This window comes from Pocillopora verrucosa, chromosome 8, assembly GCF_036669915.1.
Source record: "Pocillopora verrucosa isolate sample1 chromosome 8, ASM3666991v2, whole genome shotgun sequence".
In the NCBI taxonomy this organism is placed as follows: Eukaryota; Metazoa; Cnidaria; class Anthozoa; order Scleractinia; family Pocilloporidae; genus Pocillopora; species Pocillopora verrucosa.
The window spans coordinates 8,974,885-8,999,929 of NC_089319.1; the positions used below are offsets into that span (position 1 = coordinate 8,974,885).

Consider the following 25,045-nt stretch of genomic DNA (forward strand, 5'->3'; position numbering starts at 1 on the left):
ATCTCTCTGTTGTTTGCCAGGGAGACGAAACCCATTCTCAACTTATTCTGGACGATACCAAACTCAGCTGACTTTCAGGGCAGAGAGCACAGTGTGGAGAATGTTGCCAGAATTCGTGACAATAACAATCCCGGAGAGATTAATAAGATAACAGATGCAAATGCAACACAACTAGCAATAAACTACTCGTAAATCATTCTTATTTTATCGCTTGCTTTTGAGAACGAGACAAACTCGTCGCTTTTTGTTACTGGTATTTCTGCCGATATGTCCTGATGCCAACAAAATTGAAAAAAATAGTAATTCAACGACTACTCTTCTAAAGCAAAAACTTCAACCCAGCCTTACTGTTTTAATGAGGAATAACTGTCTTGTATCCTTTCACTTCTTTATTTACGCAATTAATTAAATCATTAATCAATTCATTCCTTCAATCATTTATTAATCAAATGCTCTTTTCGTTCCAAGTTTGAGATCCCTATGTTGGAATAACTACGTGCACCCTTAAAGACACAAATGGTGAAGGTTTTCTCGACCCCGCAAACAAAGGTTGTCCAATGTTCAGGTGACGGGCATCGATTGGATGCTTGATTAAATGCACAGATAATGTTAACAAAAGCTTATCTGTTAGTAGTTGAAAGCCGAAGCTTACATATAGGTTTCTTTTACCGAAATAATGAGGGTAACATATACATTTCCAGCTGTTGTTGTTTATGCTGCAAACTTTTTAAACTTTTATTTATGAAACGACACTTCACTCTCCATACCCATACTTCGTTACCACTGCTCTTTGAGATTTTCAGGAAACCAAGATGTTTCGGCTTTTCCAGAAAGGTGACTTTGCCAAGACAAGGTACAGTCGATAAAATTTCGCATCTCATACCTTGGGAGTGCTACATTAAAAGCTTTTATAATCTCATCGCTTTATCATGGCAATACTTAGTCCTATTCAGATAATGGCTGCAGATATATAATTGTAATTGCTTTATGAACACTACAACGACTTTCCCTATTAAATTCGACGAAAAAACATGGAATAATCAGGCAGATTTTCAGTAAATCTTCGAAAGAGACCGAATGCAATAACAGCGTTAAAACGCAATATCCTCTTGCCCTCGTCCTCAAAAGGAAAATAGTCTGCAGATGTCCTTACAGACTTGTTCTTATCGTTAATTAAAGGATGAAAAGAATATCATGTCCTTCCGATTGCTATAGAGGCCTGTTGAACCGAGTTATTTCCCTGGAGTCTATCTAATTGAGAAACATCAAGATTTCTCTTTCCTTATGCAGTCTTTCAAGTCCACTTTTAAAGTTGATGACATTTGTCTCTAAAAACCCTTGACTGACATTCCGGTAAAAGAGCTAAATTACAGAACACATGTAATATCCGCATTTGCATTTTTTCTCAGCTTGATTAAGCACATACTGGCAATCGTGAATTACGATAATTCTGTCGCTGGTAATTAAAAAGAAAACCTTTCCCAGCCTTAAAGTCTCTGAAACGAATGCGAATCTTTACACAAATAATGAGCTCCAAGCAGCCTGAACTCAATCCGAGCCTATGTTTTCAGTTAACATATTCTCGTCATCTCCAGATCCTGAGAATGATAAAAGATAAAAATAATAATATCAGTGCCTTTCTCATAAATATTTTCGTAGTGGTCACAACCTCTTTTTTTTTCTCCCTTTCTCGCCAAATGAAGAGCGCAATAGATCTGCAGGTTAAGCTAAAATTTTCAATGGTAAAATTCTCCTGTACCCAGCGACATCCACTTGATCACTTTCCTGGATAGAAATACGAAAAGAAAATTGGATACAAACCTTGATCTTTTGCCCCGCTGCGCCACAAAAGGAACTTTCTAAGTAAGACATAAGACATCATTGCCAACCGGATAACAGTAGCCGCTAAGCCAACGGAAATGAACACATACTGGATGGTTTTGGTCGCACCTGAATAAATATATCTTATTAGATGTTTTGATGTATAGTATCGCCGAGTATTTCTGCGAGTTGTACTGTACGAACAAAAAACTTGTAAATACAAAAAACTTGTAAATACAAACTACGTAAATAAACTTGTAAATACAAACTACGAGCACAGATACTCAGTGATATTAAACGATCATGTAAAGACAAAATTTTTTTTTTTTGGTTTCATCTCGAGCGTGGGATAACAAACTTAGTATTTGCCTAGCTTAGCAAAGGCTCTCCGCGCCTCAGTAGCAAGCATGAGACCGTGGAATCTAAAGATCAGTTGTGCTATTCCACATTGAGTTAAATGCAAATTCAAATGCATTTATAGAGTGTCATACTCCAATAATTTTCCAGGGCAATTAATTGTTTAACTCTCGATTAAACAACATTATTCCATACTGTTCAGGCTAATTAAAATAAAATTAAAAATATATAGGTCTTATAAGGTCTCAGATTTTCTCCTTCGTACCATACTCGTGGAGAAACGACAAAACATATTTCGTCAGTGCCATTTCTCTATTTATTCAAAGATAATTGTTTTAAAAGGATCTTGACTACTATGTAATTCGTCTCACCTTTCGATGTTGTCTCCCTTGTTGGTGCTTTAGCGGCTGTTGATGTTTCTACCGTCGTTTTTGCAGTTGTTTCTGCCATTGTTGTTCGTGGTGTTGATGGCGATGTTGACGTTGGTACTGCAATGAAAAATCAAGATGCAGATATTAGATCAACACTGTAATAAAGATCACTGCGATAAAGTAAGAACTGTCCATGTATTAATGCCAGTAAACTATACCTACTTCTTACGTCGTTAACAAAGCTTTCCATCTCATGATCACTCACATTGGAGGGTATGCTTTGAATCTTCAATGAGAAAGAAAATAAATGAATAAATAAGTGAATAATGGAAATATTTTTTCTACATGTTGGCACAATTTCTCTTCCAAGGGACGCCAAAAGTCGACTTCGGAAGGACCCCGGTTATAAAAAACATCAAATTATTAAACTTTTTTAACTCACCAATAGATAAATATTTTCCGGGTAAGTATAGCCATAATGAGAGATATTAATGCTGAGATACGTTTGGTTCTACAAAGAAAATAATAGCAGGAGATAGTTAGGCCAAAGTCAGTAACATTAGCCCCTTTTAACTCTTTGAACCCTAAGAGTGACCAGCAAAAAAAAATAATAAAAAAAAGATAATAATTAAAAAATAATAATAATAGCAGGAGATAGTTAGGCCAAAGTCAGTAACATTAGCCTCTTTTAACTCTTTGAACCCTAAGAGTGACCAGCAAAAAAATAATAATAATAATAAAAAATAATAATAATAGCAGCAGATAGTTAGACCAAAGTCAGTAACATTAGCCCCTTTTAACTCTTTGAACCCTAAGAGTGATCAGCAACTAACTTCTCCTTACAATGTCATTCCTGAATCAACCATAAAGATCAGGAGAATGAATGAAATGATCACCAACTACAGCTCTTGATTGTAAACCAAATTATCCTAGTCAGTACATTAAAAAATGTGTAGAGAACAGTATGGAGAATATGCAAGTTGATGTTAGGGTATAAAGGATTAAAAGCCTTCATCTTGATATCTATCTTTTGAGTGATACGTGTGCTACTTTAAATGGTGCAAAACCAAAATACAAGGAAACCAGTATCTTAGACATTTTGGGAGGTTTTAACAGTAATAGCAGTTCACACTACATTTTACTCTCCCAATGATAATTTTTGAGAAAGACCGGTACAGTGAGGGTATTCCTGCGAATATAATATACTAGCATATTTTGTGCTCAGTATTTAAAGATTACCTCAACCCTGGACCAGCCATGGGGAAGAAGCCCAAGGCAGCTGAATGAGAGGACCACGATTCGTGAGGTATGGCCCCAGTAACCAATCAATCAAACCACTACTGCGAGTAGCTGTAAAAGAGATCGAAGGAATCACTCGTTCTCTTACCTTGGGCAACACAGAGCAAAGTATACCTAGCCGGGAACCGAACCCTAAATTAACCAGGTAGCCTTTTAAGACGCCATCGGGATCTATCAATGCAACGCAAAATAGATCGGAGACTGTTAGATTCTAGAACGATTAGATTAAGGTCAAGAACCTTTTTTTTCACAGTGAGTACGTACATATTATAGTAAATTACTAGAAAAAGAACATCAAACGGGTGGATTGGTTTTGTACCACTTCGCGTCTGCTAATTCCAGGCCGAATTGGAATATGGCGTGTAGACGGCGAACAAGAGAAATAAATTTCTCTAGACTAAATCTTCTGAGCAAGGAAAAACACCGGCTGAAACCTAAACAATGGGTGACCCAAGGTTCAAGAAACCAATTTCGGCCATAACTTTTCGTGGGGAAAGCTGAGAAAATGCCAATACTCAAACACATACATTTTTTGGTATCTAGAGGAAGTGAGTCATGTTTATGTTCACTATCGTAAATGTAGTGAAAGACAAAGAAATTGAGCTGGGTACGCACCTTTTACTGGATTCCAAGACACATTTGCATACCAGTTAACTGTTTTTTCGTATTGTCCAAAGGTTACATTTGGCCTGCTGGATGTTAACTGTTGTTCCGGTAAAAGTGTTCCGTTACTGGCCGTGTCCCCACAATCTTGAACGAATATAAAACCAATCATTTACTACCAAAATCCACAGCAAATCAGTTGAATAGAAACTGAATAAATTCCCATTATTTCTTTATCATTGATGCAGAATTTATTCCTCTTTAATTTGTTAATAAAAAAGAGAAAGCTTTATCTGTATGAAGCTGTATAAAGTTTTTTACCTTCCTATACTGTTGCAGGAAGATAACATAATAACATGAATTAATTATCAGCTACAATTATAGCTAGAACACAGAGTGACTAATTTATATCCGAAGAGCTTATTATTACCACGGGCAAAAATAGATCTTTTATGGCGCTCTACTGTAGAGACAAGTCCACCGACATCTGTGGAGCAAAATGAAATTCTACTTTTAAAATATATGAAATGATTATAAAATTTAACTATAGACCAAAGTTTTAATCTTACATCTGAAAAAAATGTATCAACAGTACTTAATTTTTTGGTTCCTAAAAACTATCAGATATTATATTTTTAAACTAGTTCCTTTTCTTTTAGCTCCTACAGCACAACCTAACAGTCTTCTGGAAGACTTACATTGTTAGTGTAAACAGCAGATAGAATCGGAGTTCAACAACCGATGAATAAAAATGAACTGTGTTGATAATCAGAGAAAGAGGACAGTTTCTAAGCTGTTCCTCCTTCACTGGCTTCCAACCAATCCCGGATTACATTGAATATGATTGTATTAAATGACAAACAACTCCTCCTGACTGGTTTAGAACCATAAATGCAAAAAAAATGTTTTTGCTGTGATGTCAATTTAGCTATTACTCGTGTCACTAATGTTTACTCTCTTGGTAAATCATCTTTTCCCTGTTGGTTTAGAACTGAAGATATGAGAGTAACTGTCTTCCATAATTTTCTAGAATAAAAAAATCGAATTTTTTTTTCAAATCTTTCAAAGATTTCCAGGTAATAAAAACATATTTACATGAGACAGAAACATATTGTTCCGTTGCACTTCTTATTCAGCTTTATAAGTACTGGTTACCTCTCCTCCTCCTTAGACAGTGGTAGCAGGAAAGAGATTGAAATGCCTAAAAAATGCAAAACATAAGGATGAATGTATCTCAGTTAAGTTTAAAGAATTGCACATAGGCCAGGACCCTTTAGGTTGTAATCTTGAACATTGGGGCGCCTCATTTCAAATTGGTAATGTTTTCCCTAAAGATACCGTCCAGGTTACAAATTTAGCTTAGGGTCCTTTCATAGTCTCCAGTCGCATATATAAATGTAACAATCAAAAAACCTTTCTAGATCCAAATTTGGTGCCTGTCACATTGTCTGACAAAAATGGCATATGTTTCTCACTGAATTTCTTAGAAATAGCATAACGTGGTCAGTGCCTGATTCAAAGAAAGCATATCATGCGTGAAAGAGACGTTTTAAAGTATTCTTGTTTGTTTTGCGCTGACAAAGGATTGAAAGTAGAGTGCAAAATTGTTAAGTTTTTAAGATAAGTTCCGATTGATGACTCGTTAGAATGTAATCCACGTGGTTCTGACACCCTATGGAATCAATACCCATAACTAGTGATATATTGAAATTAGTCTGATATGAAGATAAGAACGTGAACTTATTCATTTCTCTCTCTTTCGAAGTTTCCTTGGATTTCTGTACGGAAACCCTGCCGAAATCATTTTCATTTCTATTTGCAGCATTAAGTCCGGCTAAATCTTGAATTGGTGAAAATGATAAAATATTTAATTACCGCAAACTGTGCTGAAGTCAATCGAATTCTATTACTGTCGACTTCCGCAATCGAATTTTTTAAGGGAATACTCCTAGGTATTTTGATACAATCAACGGTAATTATCGCCTCCTAATTGGTCCAGAATTTACTTTGATAATTTTGTTGTTTGTGTACAAAGATTAGAGATTTATGGCGGCCACAACTCTGCATCGGCTTCGTTTTCCTCAGCTCAAATTTAATTACTTTCAAAATTCAACATTCTCAGCCAAAGGCTGATCGCCTTGCATCACAATGTACACATTTTTATTTCAATATAACAGAAAGCGATAACTAACCTGGGCTGACTTTGTCAAAGTTTTCCGTTCGTTCAAGCCGCAAACTCGAAGGCACCGTGTTGTATGGTATTTATCTTGGCTTAAACAATTGATCAATGATCCTGCCATAATAAGTGCTCCTATAGCAACTATAGGGATTCTCGCAGTCATGGGATCCTGGAAAGATCTTTGTTATTCCAAAAGACTTGTTATAATTTCAGGGCACGTTCATCAAGCACTTCTTGAGTAGAAAAGTTGAAAAAGCATCATAAATCAAGGTCGATTGGAGACTAATTTTCACTCCCATGTGATGCAAATTTTAACCGCACCAAGACATTATTCTCTTGCATCTCGTTTCACACCTGGATAAATCTGTCATTTTCCATCCCCGAATCGAGCAAAAAATCACACTTCTCAAGCTTATTCAAGTAATAATTTCTTGTCATCGAGAAAATTTGTCAGAGCTGTTGTTATAAGTAATTCGAATTTTCCACCTTCAGCATCCATCGTCCTACCGGTGAGAGGAATATTCAATTGTTTAGCAAAAATGGCAAATTTCTTTTTTCAAGAAACTTCAAGAAAGGGTGAGAAGTCAACAAAACATGACCATATCTTTGTTGTCCGCCAGGGAAACGGCACCCATCCTCAACTAATTTAGGAAGTTACGAAAGTCAGCTGACATTTAAGGTAGAGTGCATAGTGAGGAGAACGTTGCCAGGATTCGTGACAATAAATAAAACGCAATAATTAAAACTATTACACAAGCAAACAAAACCTGCCACCAACAAAAAACTACTCTTAACTCATTCTTACTTTATCGCTTGCCTTTAAGGACGAGACAAAATCGTTGCTTTTTGTTACTGGTATATCTATCGATAGGCACTGGTGCCAAAACAGTAAAAAAATTCAATTCTGCTACGCTTCTAAAGAAAAACGTGAACTGTGAAATAATGACTTTATATGGGGTAACTGTCCTTTCACTTTTCATTTATTCATTCATTCATTTAATCATCTGATGCTTTTCAAGTTTGACATCCCTTGGTTGAGAAATTCTGCCTGCACCCCTAAAGAAACAAATGGTGAAGGTTTTCTCAACCTTCGTTAGCAAACTTTGTCCAACTTTCAGGTGACAGGGATCCATTGGATGCTTGATGAAATGCCCAATTGGTTCGACAAATGCCGTCCACATGTTGAATAAATGCGCACATGAAGCATATCTATTTGTAGTTGAAAGCATAAGCTTAAATATAGGTTTCTTCAACCGAAATAATAAAGATTACATACACATTTCCAGGTGTTGTCGTTGTTTGGGCTGTAAAACCTTTTTAAAAACCTTTGTTCTCGTATATTTCCGAAATGACAATCCCATAGTGTACTGTTGCAAGTGTCGAGATACAATTCCATCCCCATACTTCGTTACCACTCTCCTTGGGAATAACCAGCAAGATGGTTCGGCTTTTACAGAAAGGTCAGTTTGCCAAAACAAAGACAAAGTCGACAAAATCCCGCATCCCATTATCCCATTCCTAATCATGGCGACACTTTGTCCTATTCAGATCATGGCTGCAGATATAAATTTGCAATTGCTCTGTGATCACTGCAACGACCTTTCCTATTAAATGCTGCGAAAAACATGAATGTAATGTAGATTTTTCTGTAAATGTACCGACAAGGCCAAATGCAGTAGCAGTAATAAATTCTATGTCTTTGCAGACTTGTTTATATCGTTTAACAAAAGATACAAAGAGTATTATGCCCCTCCGATTGCAATAGAGGCCATTTGAATTTAAAGCGAGTTCTTTCCCTGAAATCTATCTTATGGACAAAGGATTTTTCTTTCCTTATGTAGTCTTTGAAGTCCTTTTTTTAAAGTTGATAACACTTCTCCCCCACAAGCCTTCACTGACATTCTGGTGTGCGAGCTCCACCTTTAATATCTGCACTTGATTTTGCACATACCGGCAAATGTGAAGCAAGATAAGTTTGTCGCTATTAATTTAAAAAACCTTCCCAGCCTCAAAGTCTCTTTAACGAATGCGAATATACAAATGACGAGCTCCTGCCAGCCTACACTCAATCCAAACCTTCGTCATCAGATATAATTTTTGTCACATCTTCATCAGATTCTGAGAATAAAAGATTAAAAAGGTCATTATCGTTTTCTTTCTCACAACTTTTTTTCGTAACGGTCACAACATATTTTTCCCCTTTCTCGCCAAAAGACGCATAAGAGCGCAATAGACTTACAGGTTGAGTCAAAGCGTTCAATCACAGAATCCCCCTGCACCCAGTGATCACCCTTTTTTCTTTTCCTTTCTCGCCAAAAGACGCATAAGAGCGCAATAGACCTGCAGTTTGAGTCAAAGCGTTCAATTATAGAATCCCCCTGGACCCAGTGATCACCCACGTGATCGCTTTATTGAGTACAAGTATGAAAGGAAAATTGAATACAAACCCGGTCTCATCTTGCGCCACAAAAAGATCTTTCTAAGTACGACAACAGCAACTATTACCAAAAGGATACCAACCGCCAAACCAACGAAAATGGACACATACTGGATGGTTTTGTTAGTACCTGAATAAAGATAAAATAAGAAGGATAGCTAATTTTGAGGTTAGTAATGAGAAAAGGAAAAATGTTTTTTTCTTGTCTCATATCGAGCGTGAGACAAAGAACCTAGTATTGGCCCACCTTGGAAGAGAGTTCTCTGTGCCTCAGTGGTCGAGCAATAAAGCGCGGATTTCAAAGGTCTGTAGTTCTATTCCTTCTAAAGTCTCAGATTTTCTACTTCGAGCCATGCTCGAGGCAAGATGAAAAAACATTTTTTCTAATCTAATTAGTCTATTTACTCAAAGATAAACTGTTTTACAGGGATTCTGACTAAAATATAAGCCGTCTCGCCTTTCTTTGTCGTCTCTCTTGTTGGTTCTTTAGAAGCTGTTGTTTTTGCTATTGTTGTTTGTGTTGATGTTGCTACTGTAATGGAACATCAAGATTCAGATATTAGATCAACAATGAGAAGAAGCAAAACAACATATTCAGTCAACTTCACTGCGATAAAGTTATCATCCGATAAGCTTCCTCGATGTTTAGCCCCATCTTTCGACGGTCAAAAAATTCTATCTTGGACAAGACAGAGACAGAAGGCTTCAGAATTAATGTTTTTCTCATGATTATATGAAAAAAAACAATTACGATGACTGATTTATGTTCGCTGCTCGTGCGGCATCACTAATGAGTACAAGCTCGCAGGCAAGGAGGAACTTTAGTGATTGCAATTAACTATACCTACTTCTTACGTCGTAACTTTCCATCTCAGAAGCGGTTACTTTGGAGGGTATGCTAAGAATCTTCATAAAGAAAGAAAATGAATTAATAAATAAATAAGTGAATCATGGCTTCTTATTTTCCACTATTAGGCACTAGTTTTCTTGCAAGGGGCGTCAAAGGTAGACATCGGAAGGACGATGGAAATAAAAACATCAAATTGTCAAAATCTTTTCACTCACCAAGAGATAAATTAGGTCCGGGTAAGTATAGCCATAGTGAGAGATATTAATGCTGAGAGACGTTTGATTCTACAGGAAAGAAAGTAATGGCAGGAATAGCATCTTACTTCTCCTTACAATATCATCCCTGAATCAAACATTAAGATCAAAGGAATAAACGAAATGATCACCAAATACAACTCTTGATTGTAAACCAAATTCTCCGAGTCAGAACATTAAGAAATGTATAAAGAACAGTGTGGAGAATATTCATACTGATGTTAGGGTATAAAGGGTTAAAAGCCCTCATCTTGATATGTATCTTTTGAGTGATACATCTATTACTTTAAATGGTGCAAAACCGAAACACAAGGAAACCAGTATCTTAGACATTTTGGGAAGTTTTAACAGCAATAGCAGTTCACACTGCTCGTTATTCTCGCAATGATAATTTTGAGGAAGACGAGTACAGTGAGGGTATTCCTGCGATTTTACTAGCTTATCATGTGATCAACATTTGGAGATTATCTTAACTCTAAACCAGCCAGGGAAGAATCAAAATATTTTTAACTAAAATGATTTCAATTGGCGAAGTAAGGCCCCTCGAATCTGTTTACCGAACCCAAAGGATCAAAGTCTACCGGAAGCAGCTGAACAGGATGTAAGAGAAGTCCCCCGTTTTCTTACCTTTGGCAGCACAGAGCAAAGTATACTTGGATCAGAACCGAGCTCTAACTCAACCTTGTAACCTTTCAAAACGCCATCAGGATCTAACAATGCAAGGTAAAAAAGATCGGACACTGTCAGATTCTAGAATCGATTACGATCAAGAAATTATTTTCGCTACAAGTATTTCATGAGTAAAATGCTAAAAATCATTTTATTTGAGGAAAAAAAGGTCCCTATTTACCACTACCAGTGTTTCTTGTTGTAAAAAATGACAAACAAGCAAATCATTGTTTATTTTATGAGTTCCAGCAAGATATCGTGTTGTTCATGATTGCTTCCAAAGTAGTTCTATACCTTAATTAAATAAATTAAATCAGTTACTGGTGGACTTGCCGAATTGGAACGTGGCGTGTAGACTACAGAGCTAAATCTCCAGCTGAACTAAACCAAAGAACTCTAGAGAACCGGCAAAAACCCTCGAAGCAAGAACGAAAACTAACTAAAACCCTAGCAACATGTGACCTAAGGTTAATGAATCCAATCCGGGAATAACGTTAGTTGGCCCAAATTGGATATTCCCTTCCCCCTTATAGAAAGCATTTGATTCTGAACATTCGAGGAAGCTGAGAAAATGCCAATTACTACTCAAAGACAATAATTACCAGAGTTAAGGAGGAGTGTCTTATGATTCTGTTCACTAACATAGTTATAATGAAATTGTCACAAATTGAGTTCGGTACACACCTTTAACTGGATCCCAAGAGACATTTGCATACCAGTTAGCTGTTTTTTCGTATTGTCCAAAGGTTACCTTTGGCCTGGATGTAAACTGTTGTTTCGGGAAAAGTGTTCCGTTACTGGCCGTGTGTCCACAATCTAGAACAAATATAAAACCAATCATTTACAACCAAAATCCACAATAAATCAGTTAAATAGAAACTAAAAAAATTCTCATTATTTCTTTTGTATTGATGCAGAATTTATATTACTTTAATTTGTAATTAAAAAGAGAAAGCTATATCTGTATGAAGCTGTGTAAAGTTATTTTATCTACCGAGTTTGCACAATCTAAACAAATTTAAAATCGCCAAAATTTGCAGCAAATTAAGCTGGATAGAAATTGCATGATTTCCTTTATTTCATTTGGATCATTTCCAAAAGACAAAGTTTTTACCAAACAAAGCTTTTTCCGGTCACACACTGATGTAGTGTTAAACTGCCAGCAATTTATTACCAGCTATAATTATAGTAAATACACACGTTGACTAATTTATGGATAAAACAGTACCATCTATAGAAAAAGATCTTTTTCGGCGCTTTGCGCTGGTCTTCGCAGTAAGGACACCGATATCTGTCAAGAAAAATCAAAAACCTTTTTGAAATAAGTGAGAAATGAGTATGAATTATGGCAAGACCATATTTTCAATTTCACAAAACATACCAATAGCATTCCTATTTTTATGAAAACCATGAAAAATGATTTATTTAGACTCCTCCATTTCCTTTTAGCACGTGTAGAAAGCAATCTGTTTCTCTTCAGGAAGACTTAAATTGTTTTCGTAAACAGTCGATTAAATTCGACCTAAGCAATCGATGAATAAAAATTAATTGCTGTTGATTTTCAGAGAAAGAAGATAGCTTCTGAACTGCACTTCGTTTACTAGTTAAAAACGAATCCTGGACTATTCCGGTTGTAAATAATTAATATGATTTTATTAGTTAACAAACGACACTTTCTGGTTGGTTCAGAACCATATATGTAAAAGTGCATTTTTCTATAATGCAATAAGAATTTCGTATATTTTAGAGAAACAGAAATGTCGTGATTTATCAAATTTGTGGTTCAGCATTAAGTTTTGTGTACCTCTCCTGCTCCTTTTACGACACCGGTAACAAGAGAAAGATTTCAGGACCTGCATAGAGAAAAAAGACAAAAGCACCGCTGTTGTAAGGGGCTTAGGGTTAGGGTTAGCAAGCAGTAGCTAACACAAACTGGAATAACGCACCTTTAAACCCTACAAAAAATTTCCTATAGGTCAAACCAATGAAAGAGACTAACAGATTTGTCTCGGTTGCTTTGTTGTTCAGCGATACAACATACTCTTGTAAATCCCGCAATATCACGTCATTCTGGGGTGTCATGCTCCAATAATCAAATGAATGAGTATTCAAACGCCACATGGCGTGACTTTTTCAAACTCATTGGATATCGATATCGATCCGACCGGTTTATCCTGTTGCACAGCAGTCTTTTTTGTTTGTACGAGTTATGTTCAAGCTTGTAACAGAGGTTGAACCGGAGGCCAACACATTTAAATGAATGCAATGTACTGATACGGTACTTTATTTTCTTTCTTGTCGCGGAGACATATTTGCTTTCTATTTCGATTACCAACGAGGTCACGATAAGTAAATTTATTCCATGGACCAATGATTCCTTGAGTAGCACACACGTCGGGAAACTTCGAGTCTGTATCTTTGAGGTTTCAAAGTCACTCAACAGCTCGAAAGTGAAAGCGCCACTTTTAATAGCCTAAGCATGCTTCTAACCAATTCTGACTAGGAAAGTTTCTTCTAATTTTAAACAGCTGAGAGTTAATTCATAACGGCAAACCCCGTGCTGTTTTGTAGTACATTTTGCCCTTTCTACCTTTATTTCATTCGACTTGTGTTTTTTAACTCATGTCAATGCAAAATCTAGAGCTTACACTACTGACCTAGCCGTTTGTATTCAAACATGTCACGTTTTGCCGAAGCTGCTCTTTCCCTAATGGCAATTCAAATCAATTCAATTTCAAATTAACATTAAACCTAGATAACGTCTTCTGCTTCCGAACAACTTGGTTTACACCACAATGTAAAAGGAAATTTAATGTGTGTATAAAGAAACGGATACGTTACCTGAACTCTCTCGGATAAAGTTTTATCTTTTTCCAACCCACAAGCGCGAAGGCACCATACAGACTTGTTTATGTTTGCGCGTAATACCTCAAGCGAAGATCCCGCGATGTTTTTTAACTCATGTCAATGCAAAATCTAGAGCTTACACTACTGACCTAGCCGTTTGTATTCAAACATGTCACGTTTTGCCGAAGCTGCTCTTTCCCTAATGGCAATTCAAATCAATTCAATTTCAAATTAACATTAAACCTAGATAACGTCTTCTGCTTCCGAACAACTTGGTTTACACCACAATGTAAAAGGAAATTTAATGTGTGTATAAAGAAACGGATACGTTACCTGAACTCTCTCGGATAAAGTTTTATCTTTTTCCAACCCACAAGCGCGAAGGCACCATACAGACTTGTTTATGTTTGCGCGTAATACCTCAAGCGAAGATCCCGCGATGAAAGCAAAGGCAGTTATCGTTATGACAATGATTCGTGCAGGCATGGTTCTTGTGAAACGCTCTCCCTCCGTGTATTGACTTGTAAACAGGTTCAATGAAAGTTTCACCGGAAAAGAAGCTTTTCCCCTCGAGTAGAAAAGCTAAATTAGTACAATAAATCACGGGCAACTGCAGTCTGCCGGCAGTTTGTTTTCCTCTAAATATAGAACGAGTGCTGCAGGGGGAGTAGAGATTGGGACGAGATGGCGTCACGATTTCGCCCCAGCCTCTCTCATTTCGAGTCAACGTCCACTGTCAGGCTCGTAGAGGCGAACAAAGAAATATGAGTAACAAAAGATAATATGCTTTCCACTTGACCCATCTTAAAAACTCTAATTGCACAACCGTGGAGGATATTGAACTCAACTGGCGGTAAGGGCGGAAAGCATGATCAGGAGAAGGTTAACGAGATTTAATGACAACAGAGGCCACGAAGAAGAGTTTCTTAAATCCCCTTATTCATTAGTTTATTAAAGTAATATCAAAAGAAAAATTACAGTTTCATCCATTTTTACAATTCATTTATGTATTGTTTGTTTAGTTATTCATCTTTTATTCATTTATTTGTATATACATGTATGTATCTTTTCAAGTGTGTTTGCGACTGCGGCTCCCCACTGTTATAAATAATCACCCAATGAAGATTATACAACCTGCTGACATTCTAGGAATATGTTTGTCTGGGAATCCTTAAGTCAGAGAGTTTAGCCTAAATCCCTAAAACATAATCATAACTACTACAACACGCAGCTTAATGATATTGCGTTTGATAATTGGTTGAATGTCCATGCACGTGTTTATACATATGTACCTGTCATGGTTGACATGAGAAGAAATGTTTAAAACGGTTTTCTCTAAAATGAAAAAATCCAATCTATAATTAGAGTAAAGTGTTAGGCGCTTCAAAATTACTCCTTTGTGGTTTTGTTGTTAATCTCGTCGATATATATACATTTTTTTCAAATTTTCCCATGTAGAATCGCCGTCCTTTCCTTTTTTAAAGCAATCGTTTTATTCCATGCGCATACGTCGTTATTATTGTCCTTGAGGAAATCCAAGAGCACAAGATTGAGCTATAAGTTTTCTTTACTACAAATAAAAAAAGAAATCTCTAGCCTCAGTACCAGAATTTCAAGATCCATCTCGTCTGTCACATAGCGATTTATCTGGCTTAAAAAAAACTACTTCGGTGTAATCACTATCAGTGCTGTTAGTCAGAGTTCCTGCACTGCCAATTTTTACAGTTGATACTTTTACTGTACTCTCAATATTGCTGTTGTTATTGCTTAGGTTCACCCTTTTCCTTCGCAATATTCCTCTCAGTCCTTCGTTTTCTGGAATCAACCCGTCGTTACTTGAGCAACAAGCCATCGGTAATTGTGAGAAAACGCGCGCAAATTCTTTATATGCCAATCTTCACTTATAATAGACTGTTACACAGAGGATATTACGGTGTCATCGCTTTTTGTACTGTCAAGCCTGTTGTACCGAGTTATTGCTAGGGCATTTTTCGCCTCAGATGCGGCTGGTCTGCCTGTCATTACTGTTGCTATTTTTCTCTCTGATCTAACCGCAACGGGCACCTTTAGAAACTGAAGGAGCTTTTTTTCCCAATAAGGTTTTTCATGATTACTGTCATAGTCGATCACGCTTCTATTCTGCAACGTTCTAGGAAGCTCTTGTAAATCTGCGTCATCAATTCTTATGATGACCAGACTGTTGTCATTTTCGCTTAAAAGTCGTTGCTCCGCTTGTTCCAGCTCATAACAACAGTTAGTACTTTTTAAAAAGTTCTTTGAATAAACAACTATGTTTTTGTAGCTTGCGTATACACTCTCTGACATAGTCTCATAAAAAACTCTCCCAGGGTAAAAGTCTCTGTAGTGAACTCGGCATTTTAGTTTATGTTGTTTTTCAAGAAGGTGTAGAATTTTGTTTTTCATCCATTTACAGTCTCTTTCGTTAAACATAATGAATACGTAGCTCTCCGCTCCTGGACTATCCAACTCTTTCTCCTCAGATCCCGAACTGCTGGACAATGTTATTCTAGACCCTAAAAATATGAGAAAATACGTAAAACCTGTTATGTGCTATTTCTGCTTTCAAGCACTGCCTGTTTAGGGGAGGGCTGGCTCAGAACCTGTGTTTCTTCCTTCCCTTAGAATAATTCTAAGGTAACCGAACAGCCCAAGAGAAACACATCAAACAAGAATCAGAAATTTAACGAAAACGTTCACTTGGCATGAGTCATGCCAAAGAGTTTGCTGAATGAATCTTTGGCTTTAAACGTTCTGTGAATAAGTCGCTATATATTGGTAGCTGGCGAATAGCTTTCCGACATACTTTGATAAAAAATAGAAACGAAAAAAAACCACACACTCCCAGGTTCAGAATCTCTTTAGTTAATTTTGAATTTCAATAAATTCTGCCCTTTAATAAGATATACAAGTTCGTTTTCCATTCAATGGCACTCTGTACGGTTTAGTATTATGAGCTCCTGATTTAAAAATCTTTTAAAGAGGTCTTAAAAGCGATTGAATATTTTAAGTCTTTACTATTGAGATTTTCAGAATTGTCAGACTTCTTCTTTTCTATCACCAACGAGAGGATAATATTTGCCTATTTACTGAGGGAGTGCCAGACGGGAAGGCATTTGGCTTTAGTTAGTGACGTACAGACCTCGAGCCAAATATTTTCTACGCTAGATGTGCAAGGTTCGAGTGTCATCTCCACTGCCCAAAACATCGAATAAACGCTCGATGTTTATGTGACCGTCATGTCCTGCTAAATGTACGGCACCACAGAAAATACGAGTGAAAATGAACACTTTATCTGAGAAATTTTAAAGGTTAATAGAAGGAAAACAACAGCAAAATTGGGAATGAAGCCTTGCCAGCCACAAAAAAAAAAGACCAGGGAGAGCCCGAGTTAAAAATGGGAGCATTTCAAACTAAAGTAACATCAGACGTGTCTAGATGTTTAGAGGACAAAGACAAACCTGCTGAGACAGAAGTGTGTTCCATGGGCCGCGACACGAACTTTCTGCGAAAAATAATAACCAGTATTCCTACCAGTAGACCAACAAGGATACCAGCAGATATGAAAACATATCTGATAGCTTTGTTGTTATCTGGACGAACAGAATGAAATCAAATTAACTGTAAGTACAAAGTTTTGTTTTAAAGAAGATTCAAATCTATGTCAGCGCTAATCCTCTTTTGATGTCAGAATCTGACCAAATGCGCACCTACCCCAGCCCCAACCTAACACTTCACCTAACTTGTTATCAGTTGACTCCTTGAAATAATGCTAGATGCAACTCGCGTATTGCTCCGATGTTTTGATGGAGAACGTAGGGATGCTGCATTCAATGCAGGACACATTCAAGTGAGCAAAATTCACGGCACTGGATTTGTTTTTCCTAAATAGTTCTGGGATTCTCGAAAACGGTGATCATTTAGAAATGACCGATGAGAATTTCATTGGCTAAGTCTTTCCCGCATTTGCGCTCAACATAGCACGCTATTGATAGTGATATAAGAAGACTTATTCTTCTCTCTCTTTTAAGCTGATTTTAGGCAAATTATAGAAACCACGAATGTCGTTCTATCCTATATTCATTTGACTCTATTGCTCAATCATTTATTTGGATTTCGCAGTTCATAGTAACTTGAAATATGTTGCATTAAAAAAAGAAATGATAGAGCAGAAATTCTACTCGATTTGTACAATGAAAGCAATACTTAACGCGCTCTAATTGAAGGCACAGGAGAAACTGGAGTTATTGTATTTGAACTTACCTTTGTTAGAGAGGGTTCCCTGCGCAGTTGATGCTGAAGAAGACTTAAACAAAGTATAAACTGTAAATGAAAGAAGGCTGCATGTGAATAAACGTTGAAGTGTTATTTTCGTATGTACTGGTATGTCAGTGATAAGTGAATCACTACAGGTTCATTCATGACGTTTAATTTAATCATTTAAACATAAAAATACAAGGATTTCTCTACGGAAAATTATAAAATTCGTTCCAGGAAATAGAGGATCACATTTTTCTCTTACCATCACAAAGCTTACCTCTCGTTGTTTTATCACTTGTAGTGGAAGCTCTTGTCGTTGTTGCCGTTGTTGTTGTTGTTGTTGTTGCCGTTGTCGTTGTCGTTGTCGTTGTTGCCGTTGTTGTTGTTGTTGACGTCGTTGCCGTTGTTGCCTTTGTCGCCGTTTCTCTCTTTGTAGATGTGGTTGGTGATAATTCTGATGATGGTACTGTTGAAGAAGATAATAAATAACAGACAATAAATAACACAAAACAGAAATACTGGACACGAGAAAAATTCATCCACCCTTGATATAAATTGTTAGTATAGACAGAGTTGATAATATAAATCAGCCACCAAAGAGAATTTTTAAACAGGTGTTTCGAGCAAAGTATTTTGTAATACCCGACACAACAACACAATTTCTTTAGAAACTTCCTCCTTCACCCAACCATAAGTTTCTTTTCGTAAAAAAAACATTGTTTGATTATTATAACCCAAATATTACTACAAGTTTCTCAAACCATGATGGACAGTAAGGGAATTTATGATGCCCAGTGACACAAAGCATCAAAATGAGGATGGGAAATAAAAATTTTCCAAACACCATACGAAAGAAGTAACTAGATATACGAGTAAGTCATTTTCTTTAACATAAATCCAATTTTTTTCGAACCATTCTGCTGCATGTCTTTACTTTTACTGCCAAACGAAACAGTAGAACTTCAATAATTTCAATACTTTCGCACATCTGTTGTGTTTGACATATCCCCTACCTTGATTATTATTGATTTCACCACAAGCCTCGACAATAACTATTACATTTAGTATATAACATACAAGTAAATAGTCCTTTTCTCGCACGCTGATTGGCTAGCTAGTACTCTTCTAGTGAATAATGGTTAACCAATTAAATCGTTCTCTTGACTAATTAAAACTCACATGGACTATCATAACTTTTCAATGCGAAGCCTCCTGTATTATGAGGGATGCTGAGGATCTTTAAAAAAGAGAAAATGAAATCAGTGATTGCAGAAATAAAAAAGGCCAATCAACATTCTGTGATCGGCGACTCCATACAAAAATGAAGCGAAATGAAGAGCTAAAAAGAATAAATCCTCGCTGACCGTTTTTCGAGTGTCCCATCCACAAAACAAGACTAAATCACTTGAATCAGAAGGACAGAAAAACTCACCCCAAGTTCTATATAATCTGGGTATTGATAACCATACTGCGAGATGTTTATTCTGAGGGAAGTTTGATTCTGAAAAAAAAATGGCGGAAAACTGATCATTTCATAGGTTAGGTTCGCGTCGATTGCAGGAATGCAACGTTTTTCACTCTGCTGCACATATTAAGTGAAAAATGTATTGTTTGCAAATGTTATTACAATTTCGTCAACTTTTGGATTGTAAAAGACATATGACTGATTGCCCATCATTAATATTACCTAAACTACTTGACGTTGCTTTGATCACCATCACTTTACGTATACCTAAACCGGCTGTTTATAGATTATAGAAGTCTGACAGCTTTTCGTGTCAGCCGGTCGTCGGAGAACTCAAAGGTATCCGTGATCTCACCTTTGGAAGTACAGTGCAAAATATGTCTGGCCCAGGACCAACTGATAACTTAATTAGATGTCCTTTCAAGTATTTATTAGTATCTAGGACAAAGAAAGGCAAACAAGTATTGTAGATCAGTAGAGTGAGGGATAAGCGCAAAATGGCGGAAATGCAATGCATACAGAGCTTCATCAGTTCACCTCCACATAAACTTCACCTCCCCATACTTTTGAAACATTTTCTGTTCAAAGAAAGTTTTTCAAAGCTGCAAACGTTTCGATAGCCTATTTCCGTCGCTGCTCAGACGGAAAAGATCCTTAAAGAATTTTGGATCCACATTTTGATACTAATATTTATCCTGGTTGAAAATCATTACTCAGTGGCTTGCGCTGAAGAGATCGGCATGAAACACGAGGATTAATGGATTTTACTGAAACTACGATTCTGGTTGTATTAAATGCCGAGCATAGAAGAATTTGAGTACCATTAAGTGGATCCCATGAAACGTCTGCGAACCAGTTGTCCGTATCTTTGTATCGTCGAATAGCTACAAAAGGTCGTGAAGAAAACTGTTCTTCAGGCACTGGTGTTGATTCATTCACTTTGCCCGGGCAATCTAAAATAAAAGGGATTCCAACGTGTTACTGCTCCATCAGATATGATCAACTCGAATATGAAGAGTCAAAATTATCCAAAACTTACTATCCGAAAAGGTTGATCTTTTTCGGCGCTGAAAGATTGTCTTTTCCACAAAGGTGTGCTTCGCTGTAAATGATAATATCAATGTTTTTAACTTTTGTTGCATGAAAATTTTCAAAAGAATATAACTTTTTATCCGTTCAAACATCACGAGCCAGTAAAACGTTTGGGTTTATGTATATTTAAAGGCGAAACATTTATATCGCCCCAAGGAAAGATAAGAGTGAAAAAAAAAACCCTGGTTTTAACAAACAGTATCATCTATAACTATTGATTATTTGGAATACATTCGCTGAAATTTTTGATGCAAATGTTTGAAAAAAAAATTCTTTAAAAATTCTTCATTCTCTTAACTAATAAGTGCATATGGTTTGAATACTGTCCGGCCTAATTTTCCGATCGACTAAAGTTAACGTAAAGACGTCACTCTGGTAACCAGCCTGCCATCACAACCGTATATTCATTTTATGATTTTGTACATTTCATTGAATGATCGATAACTTATTACAAGAACCGACAGCGCTTCTAAATCATTACTTTTGCACACTTCTAAACCCCTGGACGCGAAAGTAACTATTTTTGTAAACAGAAATCAATTCCTTTCTTTTAATTCTCATTCCCTTGCGTTATTTTTTGTATGGTGGCTACAGATTATGAACACGCAAGAATAAAAACGTCTTTAGTTTAGTGGCTTATTCACTCTTGGGCCGTTTTCACGCATTACCTGATCTCCTTCTGAGACACCGGTTGCAGAGGACTGAATTTAGTACCTGTGTATGAACAAGAGAGACAATTGGAAAAAAATTGATTCAAGATATAAATAATTAGGTAAGTCATGGTATTAAGTGATTTTATTTATTCTCTTTCCAATTCAGGTTGTTTCAGGAGAATTAATATTACAGACGTATATATAGGTTTTGTTCCGGGTCTAAATATTTCGTTCATTGCCAAAAGCGTACTCCTGTATCATGTTTCCCTATTTTCCCGGAAACTTATACTTCCGTCAAAATAGAAAAATAATTTTAGTGTGTGAATAAATTTGCAGGTACTTAGTTTTTGTACAGCTTATGTGAACCTTCCCTTTATAACCTACATCCATAGAAATATTTACAATGTTTTTATGACACTCTACCTACTACAAATCTTAAATCGAACTCTTTACTAATCAACACTGGTGAAATAACTTGGTTCCTCACAGTTCTTTTGAAGGACGTCATTTAACTCAAGTGGTCTTCTTCATATTTATGCATCGATGTTAAGTCCTTGCGTGGAATCAATAATGGATACAAAACTTCAATAGTTAATCACCCAGGTTGATTGATGAAACAATTGAAATGCTTGAAAGAGAAGATGCAGTCGTCAATTGATTATCAATTGTTTTTTAACTGATTTCGCCAATTGCATTGTATAGTCATCTCTGTAGTGATTTACGTCCAAAGTGCACTAGAAAAAAAAGATTTCCACTTCAACGTGGGTAAAAAAAATTTTCAATGGTTCTTCTAGATCTTTCGCTAATCACAGAAACACCGCTGATAATCAAACATGTGCTTTTTCAAAGAATCTAAACGTCATATCATATCTTTTTGTGATGATTAATAATCATTCATTCTTTTGACAAAATAAGTGCTTTTCACTTATAAGTCGCATGATTGGCGATGGAGGCTGCATTTTCAATATTTTCGTGATGCTGATTCACGCCCTTTTATCGTGTCACACAGCTTTCTCGGTTTGCATTCGTCGTCCATTGTCGATACTGGCTACAATAGTGAATGACAATCTCAGAATCGCCCTGAGGCAAAAATCATTCTTTTCAAGAGACAATGAAACAACATCGCATAAGTTGATTCAAATGCTGCTGAAAACACCAACAGTAGTATCGATACCTAGCAGTCTGGCAAAACAACGTAAAGTCCTCATTCAAGTGCTCTCCTATGACCATTGGTTTTGCACCGGAAGCTTTTCGTCTCCGGTTCAAACCTGATGTCACGATGAATGCAAGGTCTTGATGAATGTTTTGATTGCCCTACGTCGTTCAAACCTGTTTTTGTTTTGTTTCGAACGCTAATAATTCGGCAGCGAATTAAAAAGGTCCACAGATCCCTAACAAATATCCAGTCTCAGCAGTTTACATAGATTGGGAGTTTTCCAAGTTGATAGCTGAGAACTGATCAATGAGTTTTAAGAAAATATTTCTCAGACTAAAGCTTTCTATGACTAACAGCTTTCTAAGACTAGCAGCTTTCCAAGTGCTACATTTGCTGATTCGACTTTTGATTCAAAACTCGTGCCAATGCATAAAAACAGAATTGAACCGTTTTATGACATCAAGAAATTCTTACAATAAAAATAAACTGGAGAGAGAAGAAAAATAGAATTCATTCCGGTTTGCATCCTCTAATACTACCCAATATCAATTTGGCAACTCTTAATTAATTCGTAAGAAGCTTTTTAATCAAAATTCAAACAAAAGAGGAAAAACGTGTTTGACATTTTTAATCTTAATTCTGTTTTCCCTTGCAACTTACACCAGCGTGCCTAATATTTTTTCGCCAAAGTTCAAGCTTAGCAAGCTTTGAAAAATGTGCACCTCGTCTAAAAGAATGAAAAATCACACACCCTGCTCCCAGCAGGTTTTTGATCAAAACAAAGGCTACGAAGAGCATGAAGGAACGCGAATTAGCTTTGAAATGAAAATTTATCAGACGCAAATGAGTGAAATTGTAAATCAGAGCGAGAGGCTGTATAGAAAACAAATGTGTATCTTGATGCCTTGTCTCTGAATATAATTTTTTTCACCATTACTTGATTTTTTTACCTCGCCAGATCATTAAGAATGTTTTCGTGATATTCTTTCCAAGAAAAAGTACGCTCTCTGCATATGTGAAGCAGACAAAACTCAAGTAAATATAGAATAAAGAAAAAAAGAACAGAGATTTGAACAAAAATAGCAACAGCACAGTGCTCCGTGGGTATCTAAGCACCAAATGGCAAAAAGAGAAATTCCGCAAATTCTCGAAATAAATCGTGACTTCATGGTTGACCTATTTGATAATGATTTGATGCACACAAGTGATCTCGATCTGATTTAATTGCATGATAGTTCTATCATTCTACATTTGATAAACCTTCCATGATACCTAAATTATTATTACCTAAATGGATATACGAGGTAGTTCTTTTTCTTATTAAAGAACGTCTAACTAATTTAATTGAAATAAAACGGTGCAAAATCTTTTAGGGTTTGTTTACCACATACTGAGCTGATGCGAACGAAAAGCTCACCAATTACGGCTCACTCGAAGGCCCTATTCCTGTGTTTGATTATTTTTATCTTCATAGGCGCATTACCCAATTACTGAACATATTCCTTTCTCTGTAAATTTGCATGACGTTTGCCACAACCTCTTGCCCAGTCACCTTCCAGTGTAATTTTTATTTGCCAATTAAATGGATAATTACAGAGCTGTTGTCAGCTGGGGCTGAATGTTTCATTCTCCGCTTACAGTTGAGTTGGCCATCATAATTAAGACCTTAACTTCGGCTGTAAATCTCAAGACACCGATAATATTCATACCTGAGGTGGCTTTGTGAGAGACATCTTTTTGTCCAGACCGCAAGCGCGAAAACATCTTGTTTTCTCGGCCACCTTTGCTCCTAACGTGTTTATCAATGCTCCTGTGAGAACCAAGAGAACGGCTGCTAAAACCCGCAAAGGAATTGTTGCAGGCATGGGTTCTTGCGATCCTTTGGCACCGTTTATTAACTTGCGACAGTTTCACGAAGGGTTGGTCACGAGACAAAGAATTCCATCATGAGCAGGAAAGCTGCCGAAACACCACATTTAAACAGGATTCAAATGCAAATTTCAAACAAGTCATAATGGCCCATTTTTGCTTTAGTTTTTATTTACATCTCGTTTCACACTCGGGTAATTCTGTCGCTTTCGATTATTAAGATTGATCTCCAAGATCTCTTTGTTAATGCGGATTAGTTTAAATATTGATGAAATAGGGAGAATTTTTTTGAGTCCACATCACTGATTATACCGCTTGTTCATTAATTCCGGCTGCTACGATAGGAGATTCAGAGTACATCATGCCTGTTTCTTACTTTGATTAACGCGATAAGAAATAAAAAACCAGCTTCAGGAAATGAAAGTCAACTACTTGGATGCAGTGAAGCTACATGTTAGTGCATGAAATATGATCCCTCTTAAAAAGAGCACGTTGTTTCCACCTACAAGTGAAAACTGGCAAACAAGGCAGGCTTGTCCCTGGTTTGAGGGTTTAAGTGTTAAAATAGGCTATTGGAACAATTTATAGCAATAGATTTATAAATTTGATAATCAAAATGATAACAGAGATTCAAGCTGACGAAAATGGTGAGCCATGAGCTGAATATAATCGCGCGTGGCTTCGATTTTCGTGGGGTATGAACAATCAAGTCGCGAATCAATGCTGTTAACTAAAAGAGAACCCGCAGAATCATTATGAGCAAACTCAAGCTGGGAAAATGCAATAATTAGGCAAAAAGTTTCAAGTTTTCCTCTTTGGTATCGATCGCTAGTAAAAAGAGGCTT

At 36.6% G+C, this 25,045-nt stretch overlaps 3 protein-coding genes across 3 annotated transcripts; all 3 read right to left on the reverse strand.

Moving 5' to 3' along the window:
• Positions 1 to 421: 421 nt before the first annotated feature.
• On the reverse strand, positions 422 to 7,497 carry LOC131778856 (uncharacterized). The gene is made up of 10 exons (XM_059095327.2): positions 6,644 to 7,497; positions 5,607 to 5,652; positions 4,882 to 4,938; positions 4,464 to 4,598; positions 3,937 to 4,019; positions 2,992 to 3,060; positions 2,772 to 2,835; positions 2,550 to 2,666; positions 1,822 to 1,950; positions 422 to 1,598 (listed from the first exon to the last, which is right to left on the reverse strand). Exons 1-10 carry the CDS (start codon positions 6,791 to 6,793, stop codon positions 1,549 to 1,551), a joined length of 900 nt encoding a protein of 299 aa, XP_058951310.2. The 5' UTR covers positions 6,794 to 7,497; the 3' UTR covers positions 422 to 1,548.
• A 91-nt stretch (positions 7,498 to 7,588) lies between these two features.
• On the reverse strand, positions 7,589 to 14,173 carry LOC131778855 (uncharacterized). The gene is made up of 11 exons (XM_066171131.1): positions 14,021 to 14,173; positions 13,682 to 13,798; positions 12,645 to 12,693; positions 12,069 to 12,131; positions 11,525 to 11,656; positions 10,799 to 10,881; positions 10,133 to 10,201; positions 9,916 to 9,973; positions 9,525 to 9,599; positions 9,078 to 9,197; positions 7,589 to 8,748 (listed from the first exon to the last, which is right to left on the reverse strand). Exons 1-11 carry the CDS (start codon positions 14,171 to 14,173, stop codon positions 8,696 to 8,698), a joined length of 972 nt encoding a protein of 323 aa, XP_066027228.1. The 3' UTR covers positions 7,589 to 8,695.
• Positions 14,174 to 14,628: 455 nt separating this feature from the next.
• Positions 14,629 to 24,307, reverse strand: LOC131778964 (uncharacterized). The gene is made up of 11 exons (XM_059095457.2): positions 24,041 to 24,307; positions 21,191 to 21,236; positions 20,470 to 20,532; positions 20,252 to 20,383; positions 19,786 to 19,868; positions 19,398 to 19,466; positions 19,145 to 19,202; positions 18,243 to 18,431; positions 17,969 to 18,028; positions 17,167 to 17,298; positions 14,629 to 16,221 (listed from the first exon to the last, which is right to left on the reverse strand). The coding sequence occupies exons 1-11, from the start codon at positions 24,194 to 24,196 to the stop codon at positions 15,602 to 15,604; spliced, it is 1,608 nt and encodes a 535-aa protein (XP_058951440.2). The 5' UTR covers positions 24,197 to 24,307; the 3' UTR covers positions 14,629 to 15,601.
• Between the last annotated feature and the right edge of the window lie 738 nt (positions 24,308 to 25,045).